This window comes from Anopheles gambiae, chromosome 2, assembly GCF_943734735.2.
Source record: "Anopheles gambiae chromosome 2, idAnoGambNW_F1_1, whole genome shotgun sequence".
In the NCBI taxonomy this organism is placed as follows: domain Eukaryota; kingdom Metazoa; phylum Arthropoda; class Insecta; order Diptera; family Culicidae; genus Anopheles; species Anopheles gambiae.
The window spans coordinates 39,073,143-39,100,757 of NC_064601.1; the positions used below are offsets into that span (position 1 = coordinate 39,073,143).

At 46.7% G+C, this 27,615-nt stretch overlaps 1 protein-coding gene across 1 annotated transcript; it reads right to left on the reverse strand.

Annotated features, from left to right (window-relative positions):
* Positions 1 to 1,147: 1,147 nt before the first annotated feature.
* Positions 1,148 to 26,970, reverse strand: LOC3290865 (neuroligin 4-like). The gene is made up of 11 exons (XM_061644346.1): positions 24,616 to 26,970; positions 24,179 to 24,342; positions 11,942 to 12,103; positions 11,656 to 11,853; positions 9,636 to 9,878; positions 9,360 to 9,510; positions 9,021 to 9,233; positions 8,759 to 8,897; positions 5,483 to 5,634; positions 4,838 to 4,944; positions 1,148 to 4,080 (listed from the first exon to the last, which is right to left on the reverse strand). The coding sequence occupies exons 1-11, from the start codon at positions 24,981 to 24,983 to the stop codon at positions 3,119 to 3,121; spliced, it is 2,859 nt and encodes a 952-aa protein (XP_061500330.1). The 5' UTR covers positions 24,984 to 26,970; the 3' UTR covers positions 1,148 to 3,118.
* Positions 26,971 to 27,615: the final 645 nt, after the last annotated feature.

Consider the following 27,615-nt stretch of genomic DNA (forward strand, 5'->3'; position numbering starts at 1 on the left):
TTTTTTTTTCGTTTTACGAAAGTTAAAAATAATGTTTGCTTTTGATAAGTGTCGTGCTTGGGGCGCGCGACACGCAAACGGATCATTATCCGGTAACGATATCACACAATAACACGGTTCAACGGTAGTTTCCCATTCGTGTGAAGTTCCCAAAAACCCTCCAAAGTTTCACAAATTTTCCTAAGCTTCTTTCAAAGAGGATTTCTTGCAGCTATTTTTTGCGTCACGTTACTCAGTTATTCAACGTGTCAAACAAAGCTAAACAAAGTATGTGCTTATAACAAGCATCTTAAGCACCGTAATCATTCTATGTCAAATCATAAAACATGGGGAAGTGCTTGGCTAGCAAAAAAGGCAATTTACCAAAATTACAATCCACTTTTAATGTGCCCGATGGACAACGTTATTAATAAAGGCTTGTTGCTCATTTTTGGTCATAATTAAAACTGGTTGTTTTTGTGTGACGGTCCGGGGCCTCACTTCATTAACCGTGTGTCTAGGGGAAGAGGATGGCGTTAGCATCCGGGGGGGCAAACGAGGGGGAAAAAGCGACACAGGAAATTCCATTCACAGCGCACAAATCACGAGTCACTGAAAATATGTTTTGCACATAATCCACCGCCGGTGGCAGAACGAACAAACGCTTTCGGCGTGCCTGGCTGAGCAGCGCAAGGTCCATTCCAACGTGCGCTACTAACAACAATGATACAAGCAAGCGAGCAATGAGAAAAATCAACAACAACAACAGAAGAAGAAAAAAAAACAACCATCCCCAAATAACATTCCAACCCCTTATCTCGCTCGTTATGGCGGCTTATCGAATACTTAATCAAAGATACAACTGTGGCCGGCAAAACTGTGTGCTTGCATATCGCCCGCACCGGCCGTGTTGCGTCTGTGCTGCCGTGGCCCACATTCACACCGAAACCGGATAACCGGTTGAGGCGCTTTTTGCTTCCCGGTGTACGCCCGCTTGGCCGTCCGCCTACCTACGCACCCCGCACCCCACGGAAAGGAGTTTATTATGTACAAAGAGATTTTTATTGTTATTGTTATTATTTCCTAGAATTTATGATGCCGCCTCTTTGGTCCTACATTCAAACAATAGGGCATTATTTCTGTCCCCATTTCAGCCGCGCCTTGCGCCTCGTGCCGGGGCTCAACAGACGGCGAAGGTGTACCAGTATTGGGGGGCCAAGGGCAGGGGAAGCTCGAAGGATTTCGGATTAAGTTGGTATCCGGCCGGCACTGGCGGGGCGGGTCTGGCGGCTGAAGGGATGAATGATTCAAGGTAATGAACCCCGGAGCCTGGCACCGGAAAAGAAACCCATCGCCCGGGTGCTCCACTGATATCGCTTCCTCCCCTCCCCCCTCTTCTACCCTTTGGTTAATGCTATCAATCATTTGCGGGAGAACAATGGTTGGTGAAGCAAATAAATTGCCTGTTCAAACAGTCAAAACACGCCATGCGGGATGAGGGAGGAGAAGTCTAGGGAGGAATGGTACAGAAGAAACACAATCCAAGCCGACCGAACAACAGCACGACAAATAGTTGTTCGCTGGTTGTTGGAAGCATTTCATGAGGGAATGATAAAAATACCTCACAATTGAACGGTTGAAAAAAACTGCTTACAAACGCACAATTTCTAGGATCTACGCGGTGATGCGGCTCCTAGTTTGCTCGTTTGTCGTCGTTCTTTGCTGCTGTCACTGTTCAGCAGCACCGTACTGTCAAATAAATAGAACCTCAAGCAAGAAGGTACAATATTTTAACGACTTCGCCCTCCCGGAAACATGGCAACGGTGCTAGATTGCTTTCCCCTTTTGCAAGGCCTCCCTCTCCCAAAAGCTGCTATTTGCACACGAGGGCAAGTGGCGCGAACAGGGTCGGCAGTGTTCATCGAAAACTGTCAACGGTTGAGCGCGCTTGGCAAAAACAAGCCGCTTGGCAAAAATCAAAATATTTTCCAATTATCAGAACGCTTCCATGCAGCGGCCCCAACCCGCAGCAAACGGAAGCTTCAGCTCATCCCCATCCCCATGGTCCCGATGGTGCGGCAAAATGTTTTAATCATTAATTTGGCTACTCTGAGATGGGGCGTAAATGAGGCAAGGCGTGTTGTTGGGCGTTCTTTCAAGGATGGATGGCAAAATTAAGGCTCATCCCGTGCCATCTCTTCAGCTCAAGAGCAAAGGCAAAACAGCAGCAAAGGTGACCTTTGGCTGGCACTCGCTCATCCGAATCCGAAAGGGGAGGCACAGCGTGGAGGGAGTGCCCTGGGAAGGAGGATAATTTAGCTCAGGAAGTGTCACTGATAAATCATAAGCGAAAACCGTTCGCCTGACAGAAATGCAAAATTAATGTTTTAATTTTACCCGCCCCCGGTGGCGTTTGCCCGTCCGTGCCGGGCATTCGGGATCGTTGTGTGCGGGAGCGGCCGGAGGGAGGATGGGGAAACAAAACAGCCCGCCCTATTCTGGCACCGTTCGACATCATTATTGATTAATTACACACCTGCTTCTGGCAACGAACCAGCATTGGGGAGGCTGCTAACAACGGACAGCCGGAAGGATCCTTCCCGCGCGTTATCATCGCCGCTATCGTCAATCGCCCTTGGAAAACTTCACTTTCGCACACTTTGATGCAAACATACACACACACTCACACACACACATACATACACAAACACTGGTGGACATGGTCGGCTTGTTTTCGGCTAAAAATTGGCTTCGCTCCTGCACTGGCTCGGCCCGAACCGTCCCAGCGCGTGTGCTGCGGCCGAGCATCCCCTGGTTTGCACTAATTATTCATAACCTATTGAAATTCATCATTACCATCCGCTCTCTTGGGCTTGCGCGCGGCAGTGGCCGTACCCCGGGGGGTCCCCCTCCAACAGCCGGGTTTTTGCCACTGAAAAGAAGACCACGCGCCACCGGGCGCCTCCATCCAACGTTGGCGTCCGCTACGGGGCGGTTACAGGGCGGTCATGGCGCCATCGAACGCCAGGCTCCTGCCGTCGCCCAGGCAGTTCATCAGTATGTTCCGACCGTGGTCGTGGTCATCGTCACCCGGGGCAGCCACTACCGTTCGGTCCTCGAGAGCGAACGACACTTAACGTCACACGCGCAGCTCGTCCATCGTGACGGTCTGGGAGGGATGGCCCACGCTCACGCCACCGACCGTCGCCGCCGACAGGTTCGACTTGACGCAGCTCTTCTTCGTGAGCGTACCGCAGTTGCTGCCGATCAGCTGGAGTGCGTGTGCGGGCAGCATTCCACCGCCGTCGCCCGGCACTGACTTCAGGTGCTTGGGCGGTGGCGGTGCCCGCTGCGGCAGGTCGGCAAACTCGGGCGGCGGCATCTGGTGGTGCTGCAGCGCCGGATGATGGTGCCCGAGTATGGTGGAGGGGTCCGCCTTCGCGTGGATCGTCAGGCTTTCCAGCTCGCCGCAGATGTTGTTGGGCATTTGGCCGTTTTCGTTGCGCTTTTTCGTCTGCAGCGTGCCGTGCCCGCCGGGACCGCCCATGCCCGGGCCGCCGCCGCGCGGCTCATTCAGCCGCGTCTTGTCCCGCTGGTAGTACACGCCGGCAAAGATCAGCACGTTCAGTATGAGCAGACTGCACCCGATCGCGATCGTGACGCTCAGCGCGGTACTGTACGCGGCGAAGCCATCCTCCTGCGAGGAAGACATTCCACCGGCTCCGCCAGCCCCACCGCCTGCAGCGCCACCGTCATCGTCACCTCCCTCGGACGATTCGGCCGTCACCGGGTGGACGGGCCGGGTGCCCGGATAGTGGCGGCTACCGTTCGGCAGGATGCCGTACGAGGAGAAGTTCAGCAGCGAGAAGACCTGCGTGGTGAAGAGCGTATAGTTCGACCCGATCGTGGCCGGATCGCGCTGGGGCGGGTTGAGCGGTTTCACCGTTGGCAGCGCGGCCGGCTGCTCCTCGTCGTCCGACTCCAGCTCGTGGTGCCCGCTGGGGACGTCGTCGTTGCCCGGCTTATGCAAATCCGGCACGAGGTTCAGCCAGAAGGACAGCCGATGCGCCCGGTAGTGGTTTTTCAGCTTAGGCTTCGTGTCTGGTCACATGGAAAATCGTGAAAAAGAAAAAGCGGGTTAGAACAGGCTGAAAGAGGCACAGGCATTTCAAAAAGGAAATTCCTGAAAATTCACATTCGAACAGCCGGAGCTTTGAGAGCAAAAAATCAAACGCACACGGTACGATGCCTCGCTTAGGTCGGGAAGTCGGAGCGTTACCGTGCGCCCGAGGGGACTTTGACTGGTAAACGCGATGCCCGACGCAGCCTATCATCAAAGTGGTGCTATCGCAATCTAATCGCATTCGGCTGATTCCTGGTGGCCTCGGTGAAGGATATTTGACACTGATTGGTCTGCCCCCGTAGGCAAAAACGGGAAACAATCTCTGAATCAATATTGAAAGCAGCCGAAGCACATACGATTTCCGATCGTTCAACACACACACACACACGCAGTGGGAGACATGGAGGAAGAATCAGTTCGCTATAAATCCGCAGCGCACGCACACAAAAACAAGATGAAAAGGCGTCCGAGTAATGCGAGTAGTGTTTTATGCACTGGCCATTTTTTCGAATGCATTTTCAAGAGTTCTGCATACTCGGTGCCTTTGTTCGTTCGAACGATCGTTTTGTTCTTTTCGTTTGGATGACATTTGGTTGTGCACACTCGCACACAAAGAATAAAGCTTCATTTTCGCACCAGGACAGGTTGAATAGCAAAGCTGGAAAAGCTCCGAATAATGGAAAGGAGACCTCCTACCGAAATCTACGCAGCAGGGGATGGTTGGAGACTACTCACCAAGATTGAGATATTTTTTGTGCACACTCTCGTACGGCGTCCATTCGATGTTCTTGAAGCGCGTCCGGTCGCGTACGTGATCATTTTCGAGCTGTTCGTTCGGGTTGCTGTGCGGAAAAGAAGGAGCAGTGTTTTTTAAGTGCGTCATGCGAAAAGGGATGTTAGAAAACTCGACACTGAAAGGAATATAAAACCATTGGCGAAATTTTGAAGTGTACCGAAAGCATCACGAACACGGAACCGAACGCGGCACATAACAAGCAGGTAGTTCCGAGTTAGTGGCACGGCAAAGTACGAATCGTTCCCTTCCGGGTGATTGTTGATAGGGGGCTGGGCACTGGGCAGAGAGGGCGTACAACACGGACGTGCCCACATTGACGCTGGAGGATTGTGTGCCGGATTTGGCAGGTTTTTAGCTGCACGCGGTTAACAGCCCGTGAGACTAGGGACTGGGGAATGCTCCACGGGATGGAGCGAGAATCGAGTAGATGTGAACGCGTGACGACATTAGGATCGTGTCGACAAGTGAACAGAAGGAAGCTTTCAGGCGTGGATGGAAAACGAACGGTGGAAGATTTGAAGGGATGGAACAGACAAAACCCCAAAAGCAGCGTCGCACGTCGCATGAACCGGTTCCGTACTTACCCGGTGCGGATAAAGTTTGACCAGTAGATCATAACCGCTTCCGAGAGGGCGATTTCGGACTTGGTGTAGTTTCGCGTGAAGTGATTGAATCCTCCGACCAGTGGTGCACCGAACAGATACGGCAAATCCTCCCCATGGATACAGCCTTGTCGCTATTTGACGCCCGGCAGAGAGGAAAAGAGAATGAAAAAAAAGGATAGAGAGTCAGTGTGGAATAGACACCGAGAAACAGAGTTGTGATTGAGAGCAATGTGATAACAAACATGAATTCAGATTATGTTACGAGCGTGAAGCGCAAAGTTATGTGTCCGTGTGGCATGTTAGCTGGTTGTCGCTGTTTTTTGTTTTTTTGCTTGTGGTTGTTCGTCGTTTATCTTTTATTCCTTTTCTGCTTAGCGTCCGGAGCGTCGGGCGGTGCTGTGTTTCAGGTTCAACTCGAGCAGGGAATATGATTTTTTTTGTTGTTGTTTATGCTGCATTCCAGTTCCCCTTGGTTCTCTTGGTTGATTTCGCATTCCCACAGTTGGTGTTTCATGTTTTGTGGTTTTGTTGGCAACTTTGCGAACAAATCCATGCAACACCGTGGAGAGAAATTTGATAGGAGGACGGTACGAGCGTTAACCACACAACGGCAAAAAAGGCAAAAAAACCCGAACAATTGTTCTGGCGCTGGAAGTTGGGATCCTCGCATCCCGCTAACGCACACACAAAATCTCTCCGGCGCAAAAATGGTTGAGCCGGGGCACGAAAATCCAGGTCACGAATGTCAACTGTCGAGTCAACGGGCTCTGTTGGCAGATTTCGTAAGAAGTCAGCGTGCCCTTTTCCACGCAATATTTGCACAGCATTGGAAAAGGATTATGATTTGCTTTCTTTTTTTACTTGGACCGGATGAAACCGGCGCCAGATTATCGTTTTTACGCTTCGCACACGTCACCCCTACCCCCGGTTCGGTGTACAGTTCCGGTTTAATCAGCCCGATCGAGTCTTGATGACGTTTCCGAAACCACAGAAACCACACAAACCGCGTGCACAAACAAAACCCACCCATCCTGACCGTCTTGGGATGGCTTTTAACTTGCGTGGCGTTGGAAAACGCACCTTCCGAGATTCGAAGGCAAACCTGCCCCCTCGCTCTCCAAAAAACCACCAGTTTGCGGACCGAAAAAAGGAAAACGAAACACAAAGTGCCCTGCTAAAGTTGGGCAGCAGTAAAACCGTTCACTGGTGTTTGTACCGGAGCAATACCGAGCAGTGGGTCAAATGGCGCACATCTTCCTTGAAGGATACGGCATTCGTGTTCGTGCGAGGACCGGGCAAGGTGCAAAGCCCTCCTACCCGCTGGTTGGATAAGCTTTGGAGATTAGAGATGTGTGTGTGTGTGGTTTTACCTTCGTCAAGCGTTGAGTGTTGGCGGTGCGAGCGAACGGAACGACAGCATCGCAGCACCGTTCGGCATTGTTTATACGCTCATTAAATTGATTGTAAAACATTGCACAAATATTTCCCGCTCCCGGTGCAAATGCAGCCCACACGTACACGAATATTCAGCATTTGTAGTACGGAAGCCAAAAAAAAAAGCAGCACAATGAAAAGCAAATAATGTTCGTTCTGCGGTTTCGGGTTTCCACCGCAGGGTGGCGATTGTGGGCGAACATAGTTTTGCTGTCCTCGCAGAGGAACCAGGTCAGCAGTTTCACAGGCGCCTTGCTGTATCTGTAGTCTCGCGAAAGCTTTGTACAAAAGAGCTGCACATTCCTTCGACTCGGTTCGACTGTGGTTCGGTATGGGTGAATTCGATCAATAGGGAAGAGCGGGACCGAGCTTCGCAACACCCTGCGGAAAGCGTTTAAATAACGGAACGGTTCGTGGAAGGGAGAGCCAGCGGACAGCGGCTGAGATTGACAGCGTAAAGTGTTGGCCACAACAGGATATTTAATCTTTGACCCGGTCTCCAAACAAGAAGGAGCGCCGGTACAGTGTTGGTTGTTTTGTGCAGCTACCACCGCCACCAATGGATAGCACATAACCGACCGTGATAAAACCGTCCCATTCAATGTTGATCGTTCGGAGCGGTTGTTTTGTCCTCTTTCGTGCGTCCTTTCCACCTGTTTCGTTCCGTCCAGCCCACCGCCCGAAGGACATCAGCGATCGGACAGCGGACGAGAATACGTTGTAATAATTCATGGAACAACAGCAGCGTGGACGGACCACAGTTTTGCAAACCGTACAACCAGGCGATGCGATACGGGATTGGAAAATCTAATCCACCGCGAAAGCATTATGGTGATCCCTTTCGCTCAGCAGGCGAAAGAATTTCAATTTCAGCAAATATCTTAGGAGCGCTGGAGAGTGTGACGGGGAGGAGAGGAGCAAATTTGGATGCGTTTTGTTGTTGCCGTTGTTCGCCGTCCCAGGCGGCATTACGTTACACGTTCCCACCGGCAGTAGCAAACTTGAGCAATTTGCAACCTCAAACAAATTGGCATGGAAAGAATGTTTTTATTGAAAGTGGTAGAAAATGTTGGGAAGAAGGAAGGAAAAGTTTTGCTGCAAGCTGCTCAGCAGCGAACCGATATAAGAACCTTCCGAGCCTTACAATCTGCTAGAGCACAACTGATAGAACAATCATTAAAGCACTTATGTTTGCAAAACTGCTCTGGCGTCTGTTTCAAAATCGAATGAACGGAATCGCTGAGCAATCATTCGCTGTCTTTTCAAAAGCTTTGTTTTATGTCGATTTTTGATAAACTTTCCGAGCGCTCTTTTTGATTGCCGATCATCGCTTAAAACTCGGCGTGCCGGTGGTACTGTCAGACATTCTTGCCGGGTGGTGAAAAAGTTGGAGATATTCGCTCAACTTTCTTTCAAACCACCGATTGGATAAGATTTAACGGCAGTGAAAAATTCTTTCCCAATGCCCAAGAAGAAAGGCAGAAAAAGCGATAAAAAAGTGCCAAAATGTGTGAGACTCACTGGATGTTTTTGACATTTTATCTGCTGTGGACAGAAAATTAATGGATTTTCCGCCCAACCATTCGATTGGAAAATGGATGTATCCCCGTGTAAACGCTGCCCAGTGGTGCTGCGCACTGTTGGCCATTTGAACTCCGGTGTGACGGCAAAACCCGTTTGGCGTTTTCCAGCTGAAAAGAGTAACGTTTGTGTGCGTGGTGTTGGGTACCGGGAGAGCGAAAAACACAATCTCTCTCGTGCAGAAAAGGGGGGAACGAAACATAAAACGCTAATGGAGCTGATTACCGGAGCCTTTCTTACCTGCGGAAAGTCGCCAAATTTCGTCTGATAATCGAACACGTACAGAAACGAATTGCGGTGATCAGCGGAATGTAGGTCGGCCGTCTGTACGGCGGGCGCCACGATACGTGCATCGCTCAGCGCTTCTAGCGTCTCGTCTCTGCACGGAGGGCCGGGTGTGTGTGTGCGTTTGTGGCATGAAATCAAACAGAATGGAATATGGAAGAAAATAAATGGTCTGAATCGGCAGCGAACCAGGTCGGTGACGTGAGCCCCCCTGTACCTGATGTTGATGGGATGCTGCACCGGCCGCTCCCAGTCGGTGTACTCGTTCACGATCGTGGCCAGGATTTCGTTCAGATGGAAGCTGTACGTGCTTCGGACGTAGTTCTTCAGAATTTTCGCCCTCCGGTCCGCCTCGATACCGTACTGGACGTCTTCGGAGTTGAACGCAAAGTACGCTTCGGCCCGCGTCACACCGACCAGTAGATCGTACCTGGGCGGGAAGAAACAAAGGCGCAAAGGTTTAATTACCGGTGAGCGATTACGCCGACTGGTGATCCGCGTGGGGGTGTTTTGTCCCGGGACCGGAACAAACAGCCAGACCGTGCTCGGTACCTACTTGGACAATTTGTTAATAGCTAGTTTGCGCAACAGTATCGCGTTGATGGTGTTGAGCGTGTTGTGGATATGAGCGGATGGTTTCGTTGCAGCCGGATTGCCACTGTAGTCACTGTAGTGCGTCCCGTCCATCTGCTGTATCTCTCCCGTATCTGGACGTTGGGCATAAAGCGTGATTTAATTACTGGCTTTGTGGAAAGAAAATCCATTCGTTTTCCCACCAAGCAATCCCACTTGGGCCGGGAAGCTGTGTGAAGCTCGTGCACTGGACACCTACCTATTACAACACCGTCCACGCTGGGTCCGAACGCGTTGCCAAAGTCCGGTGCGCGCACGCTGGTGGATAGAATGTCCTCGAGCGGTTTGTCGCGCAAACACTTCAGGAGCAGCTGGTGAGGTAGATCGGGCGAACAGTTCACGTGGTGCGATACGTAAGCGGCGAACTTGGCCGGCTCGCCCACCAGTGACCACGGTGCGAGCCCCGATCCGGACATCATGATCGCCCGATGGAAAAGCAGTCCTGGTGGGAGAGAAAGAGAAACACGTGAGCACGTGGGCACTGCTGACCTTTCGCTTCACAGCTTAGCGCCCAGTGTCTGTTACGATGAGCATCTCTCGGTGCCTTCATTGATGTGGATAAAACGCAAATTGCTTTTCACGGGTAGGATTCTACGGCAAAACCGCCGTGTTACACCGGAAAAGCACCGGTGCCTTTTTGGCGTTGCAGCAATTGGAATCGATTTTCGGCACACGCTCTGCTAAGCATCACCATTGTAATGCACTCAAGAGCACGCCACCGTGCCATTGAATTGAGAAGAGTGAATTTAAATCCCGTGCGAAAATGACGTGCGGCTACGCCCGTGGACGAACGGTGAAAATGGTGAAATCGAAACGCCACTCAACAGGATCTAACACAGGGGGCGCATAATGGAGGGCCTTTAGCTGTCGGTCAAATATTTAGTGAAACGTTTCATTAGCAGTCGACGGTTAGCCGGCCTGGCAGGGGAATGGTTATTACCTAGAAGTTAATCATTCCGCTCTAGTTGGCTCGCGACACATCGCGTCGTGCGCTGTGCAATGAAGGCTTCACTGATTCGTACAGTTAAATTTGAAGCAAACATAAACAATTTTCCACAGCCAGTGCAGCCGAAAATGGAACATTAGCAAACATGCCATGCCAACATGCTGCCATCGACATAAATCAGCAGCAGCAGCAGCAACAGCAATCGTATGAATTTGGAAATGGCGTTATTAATGCTCGTGCAGTTCCGTGGAGTTGTTTTCATTTTATTCCTCTATCACCTCAGACCTCCGCGCTCCCCCCAAAAAAGCTCGTTTAACAATGACACGTACAGGGAAAATACTAACAACAAAAAAGGCATGGAATAAATCATAAAAATTGGTCACAATTTTTAATGTATCGCACACGTGACGGGTCTGTCGCAATGGCAACAGTGGGAAAGCGTTCAGCCGTGGCTTGGAGCGAAACAATTTAAAATGCAGCATCTTGGATTTGCGTGTTTATTGATTTGGACGTTCGTCTTGTTTTATTATTAAACGTAAACGACACGCCGTACCACGAACGACATTCGTATAGGATGGCTGCCGTTTTGGATAAAGCATTGCTACAACTGGCAGGGACTGTGTGATGGCGAGAGAAAAATCTCTCACACCTTTATATTTATCGTACAGTTCTTCCAGACTTTAAGGCGCCTTGCCTTTGCCTCGCGCAAAGCTTACGGATTGCGCCCACACGCCCCAAACATAAAAGCTTGGTGCTCTCGCTCCTTGGCACGATGGTGATGATGGATTTATTCATTCCATTAGCGATCGGGCGATGCGAGCGAACGAATGGAAATGTTGGTAAAGTAATTGATGATTATCAAACAAAAATTTATCTTGCCCATAATGGAAACGTGACAAGCGAATAGACGCGTCAGATACGCGTCACGGTGTCTTCCACGGCGTCGGCGTCTTGTTTTCGCGCAAACCGTACGGCGCCGTCATCGTCGCTGCCGTCCATGACTGTTTCATTGGATGGTGAATGAGAGGTTAGCTGTTTTCTTATGCTAATTTGAAATGGTTTCATTCACGAGCGGGAACGGTGGGCAGCATTTTAAAGCTGCAGATAGTGGTTTTACGATAATGGTACGGATGGCGTACTTTAAAGTGATTCGTTTAGGGAAGGCGAAATTTAATGAATGTTATTATCGCCGCACGCTTTTTTTCGACGCTTTGAAGCAGAGGACGCTGTAACAATGTTTGGGGCCGAACTTTCTCTTTTATGCTAAGCTCACCTTCTGGGACAGCGGCGGAGGCGATCAGAAAGTGAACACAGGCGGCACCGGTTCCGTGGCCTGCGAGTGTTACACTTTTCGGGTCACCACCAAAGGCCTCGATGTTTTCCTGTATCCAGTGCAGGGCGGCAATGATATCCATTAGACCGTAGTTGGCCGGCGCTTTCGAGAACCGGTCTACGTTGGCATTTAAAAATCCTGCTCGATGAGAGAGAGAGAAAAAGTGCAATATTAGATTGTGTTGCTGTGTTAGCATGCACGCCCCTATTCCTCCCACGTTACTTGCCTAATATTCCTAAACGATAATTGATTGTAACTACTAAAATTTGTCCATAACTGGCTAGAACCGATCCATCGTACGGGTTCCCACTGTTCCACTCGTAGGATTCACCGTGCACGAACACCACGACGGCGTATTTGGAGGTGCTGGAGCTTTCCCGCGAGCCAGCTGAAAGGATGAATTAAGCCAAAAACAAATAAGCACTCCAGGGCGACTGTGGAAATTCGTTGGAAGAAATCGCACGGTGTAGAAAGGCCTTTCGAAGCGGGTTTCTTTCTTGTTTCTCTAATTGTTTTGCTGTGAGCAGGGTTGAGTAAGGAACAACAACAAAAAATGGTGATGAGTGAAGTGAAACTGATTCCATGTTTTGATAATCGGGCCTGTCTGTTTTGACAGCCGAATGAGCGTAAATCGCACTTCAGTGAGGAGGAAAAACATTTTGCGCTAGATTGAATGCGCCCGAGGCGAAATGTTTTGTCGCCTCAAGGACGTCAGCAACAGCTCAAGCATCGTTACCGATTTTTTTTGCCATTCGCTTGCACCCGTGCGTCTAGCGAAAGAGCATCCTTGTTGTTGTGTTGAAAAACACTTGTCGAAAATGAATTTGGTGTAATCCCCATTGGAGCGTTTTCCACTCTTGGGAACAGTCGTCCCAAAGCAAATTTGATGCTTCGTGAAGGATTGGAGTTTAAGCCGTGATTGAAGCTTTCAATGTTGGTTAGCAAAAAACTGGGAAAAATACCTCCTTTATGCTGCTGCCGTTTGCTGTCTGTCCTAAGTCTATTTTGTACGTTTACTTTTATTTTTCTTTTTAACAGTGTAATATGAGGTTCAAATGTTGACTGTACGTTTAGTTTATTTGTTAAATTAATCAATAAAAAATGTAAAGTTGAGCTAGATGTTTTCAAAAATGTCTTCCCTGTTAAAATCCCATGTCTGAATGCCTAGTAACTCTCAGGAGCTACTAAAAGCCTCTCCAATAATCGCATTCTACGGTCTAGCACCTCCCACCGGATCGTTATCGGGGGTTGACGGGCTGGATTGGAGAGGCACAAGCCGGAGCACATAAACTGTCCGGGCTATATGATTGCTTCGAACAACGGATCAGCGTCCGCGTGTAAGGCTTCGAAAAGGAGAATCAGTAGTTAAGCCGAAGCGCTTAAAAGTTGGTTGCCATCGATGCCGCGACGTATGTTGCTTGCGCCCACTTCACAAGCATCCGAAGCGCTTGCCGTGATTGTGTGTATGTGTGTTGTGAAATGAGCTTTTCCTTCGGTTTCTGCTCAGTCGCTTCCCTGCCCTATCATCCGACGTCCGGGACAAAAAAGGAGCCTTCCAGGCCGCCTTTGCGAACGGGGCTTGCCTAGAAAATAAAATCTATCTGTCAAATGAGCTCCAAAGGTATGTGAGCTGCGCTAAGCTTATAATTGGATGCTTATGTCATATTGTAATCTTCTCTTTCCGTTTTGCTCCATTGGGAGCGGATTTGCTACACGTTTAATCCATTAGAATCTTCCTTTGTTGTTGACTGTCGGCGTTCACTTTCCGGCTGTTGGATGTTGGTGGGTGTTTTATTTATCTTGTTTTCTTCTTTTTTACTTCTCTGTCTCTCTCTCTCTCACACACAGTCTCGTTGTTCTCCAAAGTCTGTCGGTCTTTTTGGTCGGCCGTTTTTTACGTCCCCAGTCCCTGTTTCTCCCATTCCTATAAGCTACTTGCCTATCATCCGTGTAAGTATGGGAAGGCTCGTGCCTTGGGCGATTCGATACCGTGTCAGTGAAGTTCTCTTTGTTACGTTTCCTCTTTCAATACATCCGACAAATGGCGACTTGTTAAAGCGGGTGGTAATGGTTTGCGATACTGGAGTGCTGGGGATATAGTTTGTATGGTTTCGGTATTGTGTGCCACCGGTTGTGCGTGTTGGCATTGTACATCAGTAGCGGTATAATGGCACATCGACGTGCTGGCAACAAACGCTTACACTTGGCTATACTTAACATGGTTTATGAATTAAGCGGAAGGTGTCTGTCAGTGGGGGTTTCTATTGAATGTTGCTAACTACAGCAGTACATAAAAAAAATAAAATACGCTCTTAACAGATATCACTTAAAACTAGGCAATGAATTCGACCGAAATGGAGGCATTATATGATATAAAAAACTATTGTTTCGTTTAAACCAGAAAAAACAGCTCGCGTATATTGGTTAAATTAACTTTATGTTTGAAGCTAGTTTTATTGTTAAAAGCAACGTAGTGTTTAATGATGTAAAAACTCCATACAATGAGTTTGGGGATTGTGCGCGAAATGATTAGCTATTGACAAATTAAAACAGTAAAAAAAATAATATTTTCGATACCGCATGTGGAAACTGCCAGCATTTCGAGATTGTATTGTATTTTATTTTAATATTAAGCTAATAATTCATCGACTAAAAGAATTTAACAAGGTCAAAGTTCAGTATTAAGCACTCAGGATTCAGCATTCAGGTTATAAATAACTGTCTCAACCTACGTAAAACATTGTTTTCAAATATTTGTGCCAATCGTGAACGTAAATATGATTGCACTGAGTTTCAATCCACGCTGAAATCCATTTTCTTCAAATACGCCAGGTAAAAATTATAGTGCATAAATCAAGCGTTCAGGGATTTGTTGAATATTTGCACAATAAATTTCAATATGCCTTACATTTTTCATACCTTTTTCAGCGTGACCCCAAGAAAGAGAAAGAGAGAGAGCAAGAGCTATACGGGTGTACTCGCTCGTTTGTCGTTCAATTTTCTTCGTGCGACAAAATATGCTCCAGCGCTAACACAATAACCGCAGGCCGCCTTAGACATGTGAGGGGTACGGTATTCGGTGCTTGTGTTGCTTCGTGGGCCGCCTTATGCTATGCGATGGAGCCGTATCTTTTCTTCTTGCCCCACTCTCGCTGAACGTGGTGGTAATGGATGGGAGGGAATTGGGAAGAATTTATGATCGCAACCGTGAAGGACGAAAACCGTTCGAAGGATGGACAAATCGATTGGCCGGCAGGAGGTTGTGAGGGAAAAGCTGGGCAAGTGTGAGAGACCGCCAGGGCTAGGCGTAGAGTGTGTGTGTTTGTGTGTGTGTGTGCGCACACATACACACGCTGTTCAGGGTACTCGTCCAAATTCAATTTATCTCAATTCAAGTACGAATTGCTATCCACTGACGGGTCCAAGCGCTACCACTTGAACACGTATCGAATTTTCTTCCATGGCGACCTTCGCTTCGTTCCATGCGAAAAGTAGCGTGGTGAGGTTGAAAGAGAGACAGCAAATACAAATGTTCCAGCACATGCAGGATCATTTTTAGGGCGTGGAGAAATTCTTACCGGGCTTACCGTACTACACAGCACACGGCCAGGCTTAGTGTTTTGTATTCTGGTCTGGCCGTAGGTGTAATCAGAATTCATCTTTATTAAATAGGTCCATTAATAAGATATCCCACTAGATCGAATTCAATTGGATGGCGGCCATACGGTTAGGTCTCGTGCGAACGGCCAGTTGAGACAATCGTGCAAACGGCATCAGCGTGGGGTTTTGTATTTAATTTCGCACAATTTTAGGGGTAGAAGAAACAGAGCCTAGTCGGGGGCCAAACTCAAGGTTGTTTTCCGTGAGCCTAGCAAACTACTACTTGCCGGTACCAACTTTTCCATTTAAGAGGTAGGAAAGCGATTGGAAGTACAAAAAAAAAAACACTACTAAAACAAAACAAAAAACATACAACACAATCGACCCACACTTGAATTGCTGCTTCAACTCGTTCGACCCAACCCGGATGCATGTTTCATGAGCCAAATGTGGAAGATCTAAAGCAAGCGGGAGCGTTGGACAGGAACGCCCGCTGGCGCTAGTTGGTGCGAGTATTTAATTCCGAGTTTTATCGATGCGCAACGACCTGCCGTAGTCGCAGGAAGCTATCGAAGGACGAGAAACGGCCGCAAGTGTAGCATGGACCCGGTCAGTACATTCATGGGTATGTAGCCACCTACCCAACATAGTTATACACGTATGTATTTTGCAGCAGAAGCTCTCTCCGGTGTTCAATAGAGCTTCACGGGACGCCTTCTCATAGGTCCACCGGGCTTATTGGTCAGGCCAGCAGTTGGTCAGCAGTTGTTTGATTCCGGTTCAAACGAACGGTGCTCATTTAATATTTATGAAATGCTGTTGTCCCTTTTCGCTTCATTTTTTTTTCTTTCGTCCCACTCATGGGTCAGATGCTGGCTAGGGAACTTATTTAGGACACACGGGTGGCGGGTACTGGACCCGAGGACAGGGAAGGGATGCCCAGCAGACTGCTGCATTTGCAATGAGTACCGGATGTCTTTGGGAAATTGTGGGGCCGGACCGGACGTGAGCAGATGATACACCCACATGGCAGCTTGGAAAAAGGTTGATTAATTTTGAATAGTTCAGGAAGGATAATTGCTGGGTGAAAGCCCTCTGTTGTCTTGAGACAATGGTACACAATGACTTCATCAAGTAAAATGCTAAGCTGTGTGAGCTATTTTTGCCAAACAAACTACACGCATCATTTAAAGCAAGTCAGCTTTCATTTTGAGTCACTTCTACTTCTTCAGGGAACATTTTGATTTTATATGTTTACATCAAGTGTAGTTTTACGCTTTAATTACGTGTTATTTTATTATATTGGCATTTATCAAAATATGAGTTAAATAAGTTTATGTTTGATACATTTCCCTTTATTTATGTTGCTGTTTGTACACTTTTTCATTGATCTAATATCTAACCCAATACATTGGTTTATTATATTGATTGATACTAACCGAGATAAGATATCTGTGCCTTGTTTGGGCAATAAATATTTGTTTGTACGGTTTGTACCCGACCGTTACGACAGTAACCTCTACATTTAGATAATCCTTCGCACGCAAATGTTTGCCATAAAAACGATTTGTCTCTTCAGCCGGCCTCGGGTACGGGCTACCACGTATCGGAATGAATAATTTTACGCCCGTGTCGAAACTTTCGAACCCTGGAGCGGCTCAACCGTATCAACCGGATGAATCAATCAAAGTCAATCGTATGTGGCCACATTCACGTGAACCTTTCGCAGTTCGCAACCTTCGATTAGCATTTTCGTACGCCTGCGAGAGAAGAATTCCAACCACGTCGTACGGCTCGTGGCAGGAAAATATGTAAACTATGCTTATATTTCGAACATTCATCCACGCCCGAAGAGAGCCACTCTCGGGCACTCATCCATCATTGCAGTTTCCAAATCGAACCCCTGACCCGAGGCGCTTTAAGCGTGCGTGCGACAAACGGCCGTGTCGGCGGAAATGTGAACCACACTCCCCTTCTCATGCCGTCCGTTGGGGACGTTCGTTGGCACACTGTTTGTGGCGATGTCGTCGTCGTCGTCGTCATCGCCGAGCATGGTACGTTCCGGCCATACCGAGCCGTCGAGCTCAAGTCGGAAGTGTCAAGTCACGCTGCAAACCGGCGACTGGCGCCTGGATGCTTCGGTACGGTACGCTTGTTTGTCTAGCGGTCCCGGGAGCCGTGGACTCGCTCGGTACATTGGCACTGCATAAAGCGTTGGCAAATGAGTTTGTGTTTTGGGTGCGGCACAACCCATCGTGAGGCGGTACCCAAAGGCTTCACAAACGCACACAAACAACGTTTCGGACACACATGTGTGTACGGTCCCTGTTTCCACCATGCGTGGAAAGGATAAGACGCGTGAGTAAACAATGAAATCATTCCACTCTGCGCCACCCGCGGGAGTCTTGCGCCCACGCTGAATTGAGTACTCTCGGCGAGTTCCGAGTACGGGGAAGATTTATTGATCAATCAAACAAATGATTAATTGTTGGTGGAAACTGTCAGTTACGGGCAAATGCGTTTCGGCGTCATGCTTGTCCTCGTCATCGACGAACGACGAGTAAAGTTTTTCGCCCTCCAGCTCTGGTGCAATCGAGTGACGGCCTGACGCTACACACAAACACTTACACACATGCACAACCCCGCTGGGAGCGGAAATCCTCCAACGTTGAGCTGTGGGAAATTTAATTTATGTGAGCTAATAAGATGAGACGTCACATTTTGACCCGTTCGTTTCATTGGGCTGGTGTGTAGCCCTTGCCGAAGGGTGTCGCAAACTCCGCTTCAACGCGTACAGGCAACCGTAGCCGTGGTTGGTACGTGAGGGTATTCCATGGTGAAAGATTTGCAGCACAAGTTGTAGGAATCTTAGGACATTTCAGGGTCGCGTCTGCAATTCCTTGCCCTGGTTTTAGGGCTCGTTCACGAGAATCTTCCCTACATCGAATCACTAAAATACACATATACACTCACGATTCATTCCAGCGGATTATGAAAGGGGGCAAGAGGTGGCACACATAAAAAAGCACCCGAAGTTAACTACACACCCACTGGAAATGGTGTGTATAATTAATGACGGGTTTTATGGGTGTTATGATAGAGCGAGCAGTAATTGGAAAACTCGTGGTACATGAGGGATACCTCGTTCGGGTGGGATACATAAAATATGTCGAACATGACCATTGTGTTTTTCTTCGGTTTGTTTATGGTGGAAGGTAATGATACGATTGGATTGAATAAACGAGGTGCAATGGTTTGGACTAGCGTTGGTACAGGGCAGCAAGAGCGTAAACTCTTGTACTGGGTAGAAAGTGGAACATGAAATCGATCATACTCATTCGTGTTTTTTTGAATATTAATTAACTAATAGGATAACATAAAAGAAACCTCTCTGCAAATCTGTTAATGTTATTGAAGGTGTTGATTACATTACACGCTAGATTGTGTCATTTCAGCTTTTATGGTAATGTAGTTCGTAACTGATTTTATTTTTAACTTGGATGCAAAATCTATAAAGATAAATGTTTATAATTTGATGGTTACTGCAACATAGTGTACATTGCAACAAGTACATTAGATATGAAACATATAACATAACAGGTACTGCACCTGAGGGCCGGCATTGATTAATTATTGGTTCAACACATTGCATTGAAAAACGTGTCTAAAGATAAAAAAGCCCTTCCAAATTGTTCCTCACAAAGGATTACAGCTTGCTATGTAATGTTTTTTTTTAATAATTGTGGAATTATCATACCGATTGATTTTTTTTAAATTCAGAATGTTTAAATAACCTGTTTAACAGCTTTCAGGCACATTACTTTCATAAATTGATGATAGATTATTCAATAAAGCACAATTATTCCTACAAACAGGTGCGGAATAAAGATTTTTTTTGCAAGATTTTGTTTCGATTATGATTCTGATTCGAATAGAAATCACCATAAATGAAGTTCTACTAAAAATGAAACAATATCGATCTTATTTTTTTGTTAGACTATAAGCATTGGAATGATCGCAGCATTTGGTGTACGAAAAAAAGGTGTAATGCCAAAATTTATCTAATAGAGATATCTCTTCCATATTACGACCATAAAGACGGTTCAAAAAACTTAAAGTCTGATATTTGAGTTGGTAGGATAATGAAAAATGTAAAAAAATATTACCTCTCGGACAAAACTCCGTGCCAAACCAAGGTTTAAATGACAGATAAGTGACAAAAGCTGTGTACTATTTGACGATAGATTATGAAAATTTTGCATGATTATCTGGTGATAAAAATAATAGTGTACTAAATTCTTCAACAAATTAAGCAAATTTAAACAGTTACACAAATTCAATGTAAACGATTGTTGATGGTGTGCTAAAACGTATACTTTTCTAGGAAAGTATTTTTTCTACACACACGACGAATGTAATATGACGTTTACAATAGATCATTACAGGCTCAAATATGATATGATGATTATGTGTGGCAGCACAACTTATGTGATAAACGAAAAAAGTTGGTTAACATCATTCGGTAAGTTGAGCCAGAGCTCTTACAGTACGTTCATAGCGATGCATTTATTATTAGGGAAACTTTGTCATTTTATAAATTTGCTATTTAGTGGACCTAAACGCATAAAGCATCAGAAAATGAACCAAAAAACTTGAAATTATCTGGATGAAGTTTAACACACAAATATGTTTAGAAACAGTTTTAAAGTATAAAAATGTCGTTAGAAGCACGTAATGTAATTACTTAAGAATGGATTTTTGTCAAACATACTGCAGTGATCAAGTGATTAGTATGCTGTCCAGCTCATACACCCCATGCTAAATCATTTAATTACCCCAGTTCATTGATGTTTTTTTTTAAATGAAAATAGTCTAAATTAAACAGCTTAGCTTAGTTATGTGTGAACAATTGGAACAAGTCCAGTATCATTCGTTGTTATTTATACTTTTGCTCATAAAATATAGGTTCAGAGAACTAATTTGTATCAATGAGGTGTATTTTCATTCCTGGAATGTACATTATGTATGATCACGCCCTGATGCCAATGTGCGTATGTATGATATGTTACAATAAAAAATTTAAAAATTTAAACTGCTGCTATTTTAATAACTTTTTTATTTACAAGATTACAACTTTAAACGTACTAGAAAGATTATGAATTATTTCAATCATTTGTCGAATATTGGAGATTAAAACAGTCCATGCATTGCTAGGGAAAAATATGAAGGGCTTGATAAACATGGGTTCAATTCCTGTATGGACCGTGCATCCCATACGTAAGACAGACTATGCTGCTTTGTGTAATAGCTCAGTCATTGATAGCTAAGCTCATTTGTGAGTCAGGCAGGTTTTGACCGAAAAAGGTTGTTGCGCAATAGAAGAAGAAGAAACGGATAATATTAGTAAATCGTAAAACATGTTATGAATTTTTATTATTATCATCCTATTTTTATTATTATCATTTTTTGTATGAATAATTGCGATGTAACGAAGCTTTTTTTTTTTGTATTTGATCTTTTATGCCTTTCACGCAATATGCTATCGCGATTACATATTCTGACGTATTCTTAATGCACACTTGATACATAAGATCATGTTTCAGCAATCGCATTAGAATGGAGTTCTTCCGCAAGGTAAAGTTTAAATTGAATATATTTCAGTTCATCCATTTACAAAGTTTAAATAAATTGTGAAGACCATAACGATTGTTGGATAACAAGGTGTACTTAGAATATGATTTATTAATTTCCATGCTGTAGGATATCATACGATTCGTAATGCTTACGATTTGTACTTTTTAATTGTTTTTGTGTTTCTTTTGAGTAATGATTGATTACACAGTGATGTATACAAATTATTCGTAGCATAAAAGATTAAAATAAAAAAGCGTTTGGTGTGTTACATGTTTGAAGGAAAATTTGTTGGTAAAAAACAATTCATGTTGCAAAACACTTACACAACTGTGCAATAAAATGTTTAACATAGTTGTTCAAAATAGATGCATTTTGAGTGGAACATCGCTGGATATGTTATGATAGTATTTATTTAAAAAAAAATCAACATTTCGAGAAAGCACAGACTATCCAAAATAAAAATAAAGTCTAAAATAAACTTGGATGCGGCCGCGAACTTGGTTGCTCCAACAATTAGCCAAGCAGCACTTGTACGTAAACATTTCATTTCATACTGTGTTTTACTTTAATAATTCGGACGCCAAAACGAAGACACACTAGCTTATATAGGTCAGAAAGAAATAAGGAGCATGTTCAATTAAACGATTCATTTACCATGGCTAGAGTAACAGCTGCTGGTCGTGAGGATTACTATTAAGCATCTTGAATCGATTTTGTAGAATATATAAGTGTTAAAATTCAAAAGAATCTTTTTTAAAGGCTAACACTTATCTATAAATAATTTAAAGTCATTGTTCATTTGAAGCTTAAAATCGCAAAAGCAAAAAATTTTAGAACAAAACATCTAAGATCAAGCTGGCATTTTATTCCAACCTTTCATCTAAGCGCGATTGAAATATCACCCACTAATTATTCCGCTTTCAATTTATAGGAAAAAAATCACGGATGTTTAACATAACAAACGAAACGGTTGATTAATGCTGAAGGTTTTGTTTGATTTGGAGCACAATTTATTCGCAATCGCGCATAACGTCCTGTAACCGAGGTGCGGTGCAATGCGCTTACCCAAAATCAAACAAACTCAATTGAAACAGCTTTAATTTTCCTAGCGTGCTACCGGGTGAACCAGATCAAAGCATTGATCACGTCCGTGCAGTTCCCCCTGGGTAGAGCCAACCAAAGGTCACAGCACACACATACACTGACGCTCACAGAAACCTTCATTTTCGGACGCCCGGAAAATGTTGTTCATTAGATGAAAAGCAGGTTCACGGGTGGCCGGTTTAGATTTTTCGTGCCTGTCTTTCCTTTCCTTCGTGCTCGATGACGACCTTCTGCACCCTCAATGAAGGTGCTTTCGGGCAGGAATTCGTGAGTTGATTAAGAATCACCGGCATTTTAATGGCGATTGAAGAATGTGGCCAACAAAGACAGACTACCTTTTTTACGTTGCTCATGCCCTGAACCGGCCCTCGGTAAGCTGCGTCAGGCATCGCTTGTTCGAAATAAAATATGGTGGATATTTTGCTTTTTTACACATTCTCTCCTGCTTGTTTCTTCTTCCCAGCAGGGGGAGTGAAGTCTGCGGCGGATGGCCGGCCGGATTCATACTAGATTATGATTTCATCGAACGACGCCGAAGGACGAGAAACCATAAAAATGGCACATGAAACAGCGTTCCTTGTACTAACCGTTCAACCGGTCCGTGCGGCAGATCGCGACGACCATCGGCAGCTCGGTCGGCTGGCTATCAAAAAGGGATTTTATTTTATTCGTTCTGAACTTTGTGCGAAAGGCTTTGTGGCAATATTTGCTTTCTATCTCGCTCCGAGGAAAGGCCTGTTCCTTTCTTTCTCGTCACTGTCACTACGATTCATTCACGTCTCACTCATCGCATCGCGTGGCACTTCCACGACATTCTCGCCAACTCGCGTGAAGCATGAAAACGGTCAAACAAGCCCCTGATCACGGGGCGATTTGCTGTGGGTGCCGATTTTCAGCGGCCCACTGCTCGCTGTTTGCTAATCCTTCACTTACAAAAGCTAGTAAAACCGGGCAGCCCGCAGTAAATGCGTGCCAGCTCAAGGGCTTCTCGCCCGTCCGTCGGACGAGACAATGAAGGATTTCGTAAAAATACCCTCGAAACCAAAATCCCACTTGGGACTTGGGAGCGGTCCAGTGTGCAGCATTCTTGCCCTTTCTTTGTCCGTTGTCTTATTGCTTTCCAGTTTCTTGGGGCGTGGTGCTGATAGGAAAACGCAACTTCAACAAATGACCAGCAGAGAGCGCGAGAGAGACACAATGGGAGCTTTAGAGTGAGAAACAGAAGAAGAAAAAAAAAACATGCGTTACGAACCACCACACAGCCACAGTGGGTGGACAAAATGGACCCTTTTTTATGTCATTTTGATGTTGCAAAATCGATACTTAGCGGGTGGAATGATGCTACTGCTTTCTGTTGTTGCTCCTGGCATGTGCCGCCAGTGGTAGTGGTGACACTGTGTGCTGGATATTAAAATATAATCTCACATTCTTCACCCAGCATTTGACGCCTTCGCGACAGTCGACAGCAGAGGCTTTTTGGTGGGATGGTGGTGAAGGGGTTTCAAAGAATGTGGCCTACGAACAGGGCGGAGGGCCAATTTTATTTTCCTCATCCACAGCCACAAAAGTTGCTAGCGTAATCTTCACTTTCCTTCGGGCAAAAAAATAGGGACAGAAACGGAAGATGGAGGCAACCTATCCACCCAGCCTCATCGCGTATGTCCTTCGGAAAGGATATTCTAAATCTCATAAAATCTCTTGCGCTTTACGCTCCCGGTTGTTTTGCGGCTCGACGACTTTTTTGCTCTGTTCGTTTGCGTAACGTTACTCGCGTTTTTTCTTGCAGTTGTTGTTTTCTTCTGTTTGTTTGTTACGGGTCTCGGGTGTGTTTTCTGGGCAATGGTGTCTAGATGTGTGTCGGTTCGTGTGTCTTTGTTTGTTTGCGCGCTTTGTTTCTAGCTGGAACCGCTCTAATGATACTTGCAATGACGGTGGAAAAACAAGCACACATTTGGCAGAGCAGCAAACACAGGACGCGGGACACTGAGCGATGTTTTATGCTTATGAGGGTAGCTAGAGGATTGTTTGTGTGGATGTGTGTATGTGTTGTTTTTCGCTTTCGTTCGAGCCTTTCTACACCATTGTTATCTTCGCACGGGCTCCCCAGCCAGATGAGAATGTATACCTTGCGTTGGTACGTAGATGTTGAGATACAGACAGTCCTCTGATTGATTGCGCAGGTAGGGCAGGAGGCGCCTCAGGTACTCCAGCCTGCCGCGCGGCATGCGCTCCAGGGCAGCCGTTTCGTTATAGATGTCAGGCAGCCGCTGGGGACAGACGGGACTGAACCTAAAGGAAAATGCGTTAAAAAAACGAGTCCAAAAATCGACCATTGCCGTGAGAAAAAAAAATTGGGAAAATGTGTTAACATAAATAAAGGAACCGTCCCATCAAGCGCGGTAACAAAATCCCCACAGCAACCACGCACAGCTCATCTTTTTGCGACAGCTTCAGCGTAAGCCGGTCGCGGAAAGAAACTGCGAGTGATTGTGCTCCCCCCCCCTAGAGGCAGGATGGGCGGGATGGGTTTATTTTTATCGCTGAAAGGGTGCTCGTGCTAACCTGTCTGCCTTTTTCACACCGGACCAGAGCGCCCCGGTCACCGGTGGCATGAACCGCAGATTGCCCACCGGGGGCGAAGCGTACGGCACGCCGCGGAACGCCTCGACCGGATCCAGATGGCGCCCGTCCAGGTGCTCGATCGTGCCGGAAACGGCACCGTACTTGGTGTGCACGATCCGCGAGCTGGTCGACTTCTTGAGCGTTTCGTTCTCGTCCATGCTGTTGCTGCCGGGACCACCGTTACTGGGGCTGTTGCCGCTTCCGCTACTGCTGCTGCTGCTGCTGCTGCCGGATCCGGCAGAATTTATGGGAGCCACCAGCGAAACGGTGAAAACAACCACCGCAATAATCACCGTTGCTGGCAGCATGGTTACTTTATTCGTGTCGTTTCGACTGCTGCTGCTGCTCGTGCTGCTTCAGCTGCCACATTGCTGTGCAAGCTCATACATCACATATTTTGCACTGTGCTCGCTTTTTTGTTATTCCTTTCCTTTTCTGGTTGCGAAACTACACTTTCGTAATCGTATTACACGCCACTATGCACTCACGGTCGCACCGCTTTCTTGCCCCTTTTCACAGTGCAACGAATCAGATGGAAGATTTCGGGTACAGCACAGAAAATGATCCTCTTTTTTCCATTTTCAAACACAAACACAAGCACTCTTTTTGTGCTGCTTTTATGGAAGCTTTCTGTATTGATTTTCGCAGAATAGCAGCACTGCAGCTGACTACGGGCACGGCAATTCACTCGGTTTCACAATTTATTTGGTTAAGCTCACCACACAACATTTTCATTTAAAGCCTCAACACCTCATTTTCTGCACTTCACCTTTGTGAATAAAGCTTTTAAAGCGTGGTTTTCCTTCTGTGTGGTTTTCTTCGACAAAACTTGTTATTCACTGCTTTGCTTCTCTCTGCACATTTGCAATTTTCACAAAGCTTCAGCTTGATTTCACCCGAAACATCTCTTTTGTTTCACTCGTTTCATCGGCTCCAGGCACACCGCACACTTGTCGCCCACTTTGTCACAAAGCATCGGGTAAGGACACACCAGCGCAGCGCACCGTCTTTCATCGGAAGAATCGGTGCAGCGAGAAAATGCAATCATTTATCACACACACACATACACACACACATACAGATTGCACACACTTGGCCCGTCGCTCTTCTCGATATCACTTGGCGATGAAGCGGTGCTTTTTATCTTCCCCCGCAGTGTTCTTTGAAGCGCCGTTTCGTCAGGCAGGTTGAATAACTGGCGTAATCCCACCGGCGAGGCGAACGAACCGCCGGGGAGGGATAACTCGACGACAAACGCTCACTCATCCGCAGCCTTGGGCTTGTTGTCGGGATGGAGTAATCCACTTCGCACATACATCCATCGGGCACTCGAGCGGTCGAACATCGGCCTAACGAACCAGCTAAACAACCGCAAGGGTGTGGGTACACTCGCCTGCTGCCACATACACTGCACCGAGCCCGAACCGAACCGAGGACGGGGATGAAGTGTAGGTTCAATGCCAAACGGGCGCTACAGAACGGAGTGTCCTTGCTGGCACCGTACGGTACACGCGTGTCGAGTGTCGAAGCATTCCTACTCTTCCCATTGGCATCCACAATTCACACGGCGTCCGGGGGTGGGAGATACGCGATGCGAAAAACGACAATAATTTGACATAATTCCAACCGACAAAACGTGGCCCGCGGGAACTGACACACTGGGGCGGGGGGCAGGCACTATTTCAAATCAATGCCAGTCACCGAACAGTGACAGGGCCGTGCCCGTGCAAACACGTATCCATTCATTGGTGAACGTAATCGATGCAGCATGCACAGGAGCTTCTGGGTTTGGTGCTGAGTGCCGGTGGAGGCGCCCAGCCTTGCACTGCTCGCAACGGCGGACGCGCCTGTTTACCACGCAAATCAGACCGACGATATACGACCGATTAATTCCATTGATGCCGTTTCACCGTGCGCGAAATCGTGGCACATTGTTTGCGAATGATTAGCGCGCTGCTAGCTCGCTTGCCGTTCGATGTTGTCCCGTGCTTGCTCGATTGCCTAACGAGGCTCGCGGCGAAAACGATAGGTTCACACGCGCCCACGTAGGAAGGGGAGAACAAAGGAGGAGGAGGAGAGAAAGAGAGCGAGGGCGTTGGTAGGGGGAACACGGGGCGCACTAGATGGAACTGCTGACGTATGTGACACTAAACGTACGCGAAATGCTACAGCCCCACGAGCAGCACTGGTTGGCGGAATGGGCGAGAGAAATACACCACACGCGAGCGGCACACATCGAACGCACTTCACTCAGCTCTATCGCGTGTCCTAACTCCGACTGAATGGGGCAAATGTGTTACGTTTGGTCGGTGGGCCGTAGGTTGGCAGGAACTTCAAGGGTTGACGTTTGTGACACACACTACTAGCCAGGGAGCCTGCACTGCTGGCCCGTGTGCTTGTGTGGGTGCGCATGAGCGTCCGATATTGGGCGAGCAGGGCGAAAAGGTTTGGTAGTCGCAGCAGCCCGCAGCAGCCCTAAGCAACCTCTGGAGGTGGGTTACCGAACGACGGTACACTCACCCGTTGGCTGCTTGCTGCGCATGACTAACAAATCTTTTTTTGTTTTGCCGTCTACGTGAGCGCCGTTCAGCTGATTCCCGTGAGTGTCCCTCGTGCAGTGCATTTTGTGCCATAAACGTCAGGGCTGCTGTGAAAGGTAGGAAAATTAACGAATAATTTAAATTTGTAACAATTTGGAATTTAATCACCCGAGTTTCGCAGACTTTTATTCATGTCCCTTGTTATTTATTTTTATTATGTTTTGAGTGATGGCCTGGTCAGGCTTTGGCGACTTATGAAGTATTGCACAACCGAATAGTCAATCCTTACTAATGGGGACGATCAATATGAGGTTTGGCTATACGACAAGCATGTTGTTATGTTTTATTAGTTGAATAACGACTGTACCACCGCCTGTAGGTGAATTTGGTTGTTGTTTTT